At 40.3% G+C, this 5,229-nt stretch overlaps 1 protein-coding gene across 1 annotated transcript; it reads right to left on the reverse strand.

Annotated features, from left to right (window-relative positions):
* Positions 1–1,437: 1,437 nt before the first annotated feature.
* On the reverse strand, positions 1,438–2,403 carry LOC143389711 (mas-related G-protein coupled receptor member X2-like). The gene has a single exon (XM_076842582.1). The coding sequence runs from the start codon at positions 2,401–2,403 to the stop codon at positions 1,438–1,440; it is 966 nt and encodes a 321-aa protein (XP_076698697.1).
* Between the last annotated feature and the right edge of the window lie 2,826 nt (positions 2,404–5,229).

Genomic DNA, 5,229 nt, shown 5'->3' on the forward strand with positions numbered 1-5,229 from the left:
TGATTATGTGCAATATTTTGCTAAATGGACAGATTATAACACTTCTAACAATAAGGGAAAATTAATAACTATATGATATGATAGATGTCTCATAGTGGGTTTGATTTTCCTTTCCCTGATTATTAATAACTACATGATATGATAACTATATGATATGATAGATAGGAGGTAGTAGAAACTTGAAGAGGTGGGGTCTAGTGGGATGTCTAGATCTACCTAATAGCATGTTATAACCCTAAAATCAACACACTAAAATTTATTTTAAAGTTAAAAAACAAAATAAGAGACATCCTGAGCTCTGGGTCAAGGAGGATGGACTGGACGAAATAATGAGAACTTACAGAGGTATAAAAGTATTTTGTGTCTTGATTTGTTAGGGGGTCATGTAACTATATTCTTTTTTTATACTCATTGAACTGTATATTTATGATCTGTAATCATTATTATCATTTAATTATACATGTGTTAAAATAATTAAACAATATATCCCTGAAAATGAAAGTATTATTTTCACTGAAAGAGTAAGTAGAAACACATGCCATACAATTAATAAAATACATGTTGTGAGCTTTGGGAAATAAAATCTAAGAGTCTAATTAGAAACCTCCGCAGAGAGACAGTATCAGAGCCAAGGCAAAGGGGAAGAAATGGAAAGATAAGGGTTGCTAATGGAGGACATGTGGAAAGAAATCACAGAAAGATAGTCTATGTCAAACCTTAAATATGCATAGATGTGGCTTTATCTGATCACAAAACGGAACACCCAGCTTGCCAAAGTTGAAAATGATGGAAACAATACATAAATGTCCTGACTCACAAGTGATAAGGTGTTTGTTATATTAAAGTAATAGATTTAGCACAGGGTTAACTGAAAAATGAATCAGCTGTATTCATCCATGAAAACACTCATTCACTAAACATTTATTAAGCTAAGGCAATATACACAGTCCTGCCAAAATGAAAGGAGGGAGAGATTATAGGGGTAATTTATTTTATTCTTCTAATAATATTGAGACAAAGATTGTAAGGTTTAGGGGGAAATGTCCAAAACGTAGGATTCTTTTAGTCTTTATCAGGTGCATTGATGAAAGAAATTGAGATCCCTCCCCATTACTGTTTTCAGTCTTCTGGTATATATATAAAAAAAATGTTGGTCAGAAGTTCAAAAGTAGAAGCAGTCCTGGACCCCTGAGCTGATGAGTCTCACAAGCAAATGAGGTAAAGCCCCGAGTAAGGCAGGTAGAGAGACACAGTAACCAGTGTTTAACAGGCCCTGTCTCACTGGAGATATGGACAATTATTATCTCCTGATTTAAAACTAGGTAACCAACTGAAGCAGGTTCTGAGCGTCTCCTATACTGATAGGGCCAGGAAGGCTCTCAGAAGCACATGTGTTTGAAAAAGCAGAGGCTCTTGCGAGTTGCCCCAGATTATTGCTTACTCTCTAAGGTATCCTGATGAAACCCTGCTTCCAGAGTCACCCTCATCAGGGCTGTCCTGCATGGCCCTCTGTAGAACCAACTTGAGGGTACCCCGCTTCCACCGCCGCCACTGCCTAAAGGAGCCAACAAAGAAGTAAATTATGGGGTTGGCGCAGCTGTTAACACAGGACAGAACAATCGTCACCCAATATAATCCACAAGGAATAGCATCATATCTCAGGATCCAGACTAAGAAGAACCAGTAGATCCCAAAAGGCAGGCCAAAAGAGAGGAAGACCAGAACCGTGAGCCCAATGGTCACATACAGCCTGGTCAGTGGCACCCTCTGTGAGCCACAAAGGATCTTGACAATCAGGGTTAGGCTGGACCCTGAGAGGGTGACAAATAAAACCATCAGCCAGGCGGAAGTGATGAAATCTAATGTTTTACACCAATCATACTCATAGTCATCCCACTTAATCAGGAAGCCACAGTACTTCCCTTCAGGGATGCTCAGTGACAGCGACAGGGCCCAGATCAAGGCACACATGACAGCTGATGTGTGTCTCCAGCGGTGGCAGCGGTACCAGATGGGCCACAGGACAGACATGCAGCGCTCAGTGCTCATGGCACTGAGCATGCTCAGCCCTGCAAGATAGGCAAAGGTTGACATAACCAAGAAGAACCTTGGAGTGAGCATGGAGATGGAAGAAAAAAAGTTAATGATTTTCCACAGGGAGTCTATGATCTGGAAGCAGAGGAAGAGAAAGTCAGCTGCAGCCAGGTTGAGAATGTAAATGGAGAAGGCGTTCCTGCGCATGCAGCATCCCAAGATCCAGAGCACAACTGCGTTTCCTGCCACACCAATCAGGGCAATGATGAGGGTCAGGAAAGTCAGGATGAGATTCTTCTTATAGCAGTTTGGAAAACTGCCATTCATTGGTGTGGTTTCTGTCTCCCAGGTTGGCATGACTATATCCATGCTCATGAATCCTCCACTGGTGCTGCTGGGAATACAAAAATGATATGAACAACTGCTGCAAGATCTCTGATTCTTAAGACTACCCTACTATGAGGGAAGTATTGCCCTTCCCTGTGGCACAGGGAAGGGAAAGACAGGCCTGCAGAAGTTAAGTAATCCATCACAGGCCAGGAGGTCATGGGACCTAATTTCAATCCCAGTTCTCACTGACTCTAAAGCCTGGGCCATCTGCAACCCCCTCTTTCTACTGACAGGGAATATTTGATGGCCACAACACACCCACTCAGCATCCTAGACAGATACAGAATCCTGAGCCAGCTTTCTTTCTGTCCTGGGACAGAGGTTTTGTGTCAGGTTCACTGAGCAGGAGGGTCCATACAACAGGGATAAAGGACATCATAATTAGGCTTTTGAAGAGAATATGAGCTATTGGTAGGATACTTGTGAAGACAGCTAACACTTAGATTATAATGACTCAGTCCTGTTTCAAATTTTGTAAACGACAAAAATTAAAGAACATTTTCCTTGTATTGATTGATGTGACCCTGTATGAGGGTCACAGCAAATAGTCAAGATAGTCAAGAAATGTGTGAACAACAAATGAATAAAGGAGTGGGGAGCCCAAGGGTAGTTGAAAATTTGAGTTAAATGCCATCCAAGCCTTTTTAAGTGACATCAGTCACAGGAAAACATTTAGGAGACACTGAAGAAAATGCCATTGCTCATGATTCCTCCTGAAGAAAACTCTGCTGTGTTTGAAAGAATCCCTTATGTCTGCAGCGATGGTCCAGGGTGGTCACTCTCATGTCTCCAACCCAGGGAGGGCTAGAATATGACTTTAATGGTTATCTAGAAGAGTGTAAGCCTAAATTTTAGGGAGAGATTTCCAGGTTAAATTGAAGTTGTTGAACTTTTGAAGAGTAAAAAGGAAGTTTGATAAAGGGAAAGAGAATTGACAATGGAGCTGAATAGAGAATGTTGAGGCATGGAAACAGCCATGAGTGATTAGGAAGGGATGTCTATGAGTTGTAGAGTATAAAACTATTGACTTTCCCCCAGGCAGTTTTATGTAGAATTTGTTTTGCATTTTAAAGCCAGTTAGCAATTTAATTGTCTGAGGTAAGCAAGGGAATTTTTTATTTAAATGATCATAAATGAAGGACTTTGGTGAAAAGAGAGATGCTCATGCACAAATCAGTTGGGAAACACGTAGGAACTCTCAGGAAGGTGAACTTTAGCAATTGGTTGAATGATTAATTCACTTTAATTTTCTACATAGCTATCTGTGGCAAATACTGAGAGATTTGCTTCAGGTCTCACCTCAAAAACTAATACTGCCTGGATTTAAACCCACAGGTTTGGATCAGAATCTTCGTCCTTCACGAGACATGACCACAGTCAGGTCACTACACATGGTGAAGGGACAGAGGATGAAGCATTTTACTTGTATCATTTTTAGTTTATAATTCACACACCTCTCTTATTAAAATGGAAAAGGAAATTTTTATAGAGAATAAGGAAGAAAAATCTAAGACATGGAACAACAAACGGTAATTATACAACAATTCCCAGCCTAGATGCCCATCTCTGCCACTGCAAAGGGCCAAATCACTCTATATAGAGTGTGCTGAACTCAAACAAGACAAGAGGACCCTAGTGAACCAAGACAGGAACCTCTGGGCATCAAGGGCTGAAGTCACCTCAGGTGCTCTTAGTTCACCTCAAGTGCTCTTAATTCTGATAATTTCTATCCTATTGTTTCCAAACATAGTGAAATTGAACCTCTCTCTACTCCATATTGTTTTCCTAGAGGAGGAATGAGATTCACCATTCCAGGTAACTTTCCCAAACTATGCACATATTGGTAAATTCTACCTTGGTTAAACTCTTCTCATTCATTTTTGGATCATCTATTTTATGTGGAGGCTCTGAGAAATTCATACTGCATCAGAATTTTCCAACACAAGTAACATGAGTGATTGGTTTCTTAACAGCACTTTAGCTTTGAAAAGCATACATCCATGTATATTGTTTCCTAAATTAGGAAAGCAGCAGATTTCTCACTCTACCAATAAATTTGATTATATTATATACCTCTACTATATCCACCTCATTGGCTCCTCTTCCCAGCAAGTGATTGCAGTTTGGGGTTTCTTATGGCCAGATGATCAGGAATTACAAGCAAAGTATAGTTATAGTTAAGCACAGAATGCAACAAAAGACAACTGTCTTGGTTTGCAGCTTTCATAGCTCTCACACTCAACCTTGTCAGCCCTCAATGCTGCTGGGAGAGACTGTCAAGTCCCCTGCCTGTTCCTGCTAGAACACATCAAGCTCCTTGTATCCTCCACCTCAAGGTGAATTTATCTGATTGTGGACTAATAGAAAAAAGACACAGCTTTGGGAATAAGTTCTTATAAAAGTTTTACCTTTCTTCCATTCTTCTTATTGGAGGTGATAAGCTGATCTGTGGCAAAAGGAAGAGTCCCCTATGTTGGTTGTCACTATAGAACACTGCTCTGGAGAGATGACTGTAGGGAATGAACTGAAGGCTGGTACTTCAGAAAGTGTTATCAAAATTCAGATAGTCCTGTGATTTCCTCTACTAGGTCTTAAGACAAATGAGAGTGAGGCTTATTTGAGTGATATTTTTCATGAAATGATTCTCAATATTTGGTCTGATTCTATTCCTACCTCTCAACCTCTACCATATCCACCTCATTGGCTCCTCTTCCCAGCAAGTGATCGCACTTTAGAGTTTCTTATGGCCAGATGATCAGGAATGCCAAGGAAAGTAAGACCATAACCAGAATCTATGCAACTGAA

The sequence above is a fragment of the Callospermophilus lateralis genome, chromosome 2, assembly GCF_048772815.1.
Source record: "Callospermophilus lateralis isolate mCalLat2 chromosome 2, mCalLat2.hap1, whole genome shotgun sequence".
In the NCBI taxonomy this organism is placed as follows: domain Eukaryota; kingdom Metazoa; phylum Chordata; class Mammalia; order Rodentia; family Sciuridae; genus Callospermophilus; species Callospermophilus lateralis.

What these genes read in the sequence shown, in the direction of transcription:
- LOC143389711 (XM_076842582.1), bottom strand. Translation starts at nt 2,403, where the DNA reads ATGGATATAGTCATGCCAACCTGGGAGACAGAAACCACACCAATGAAT.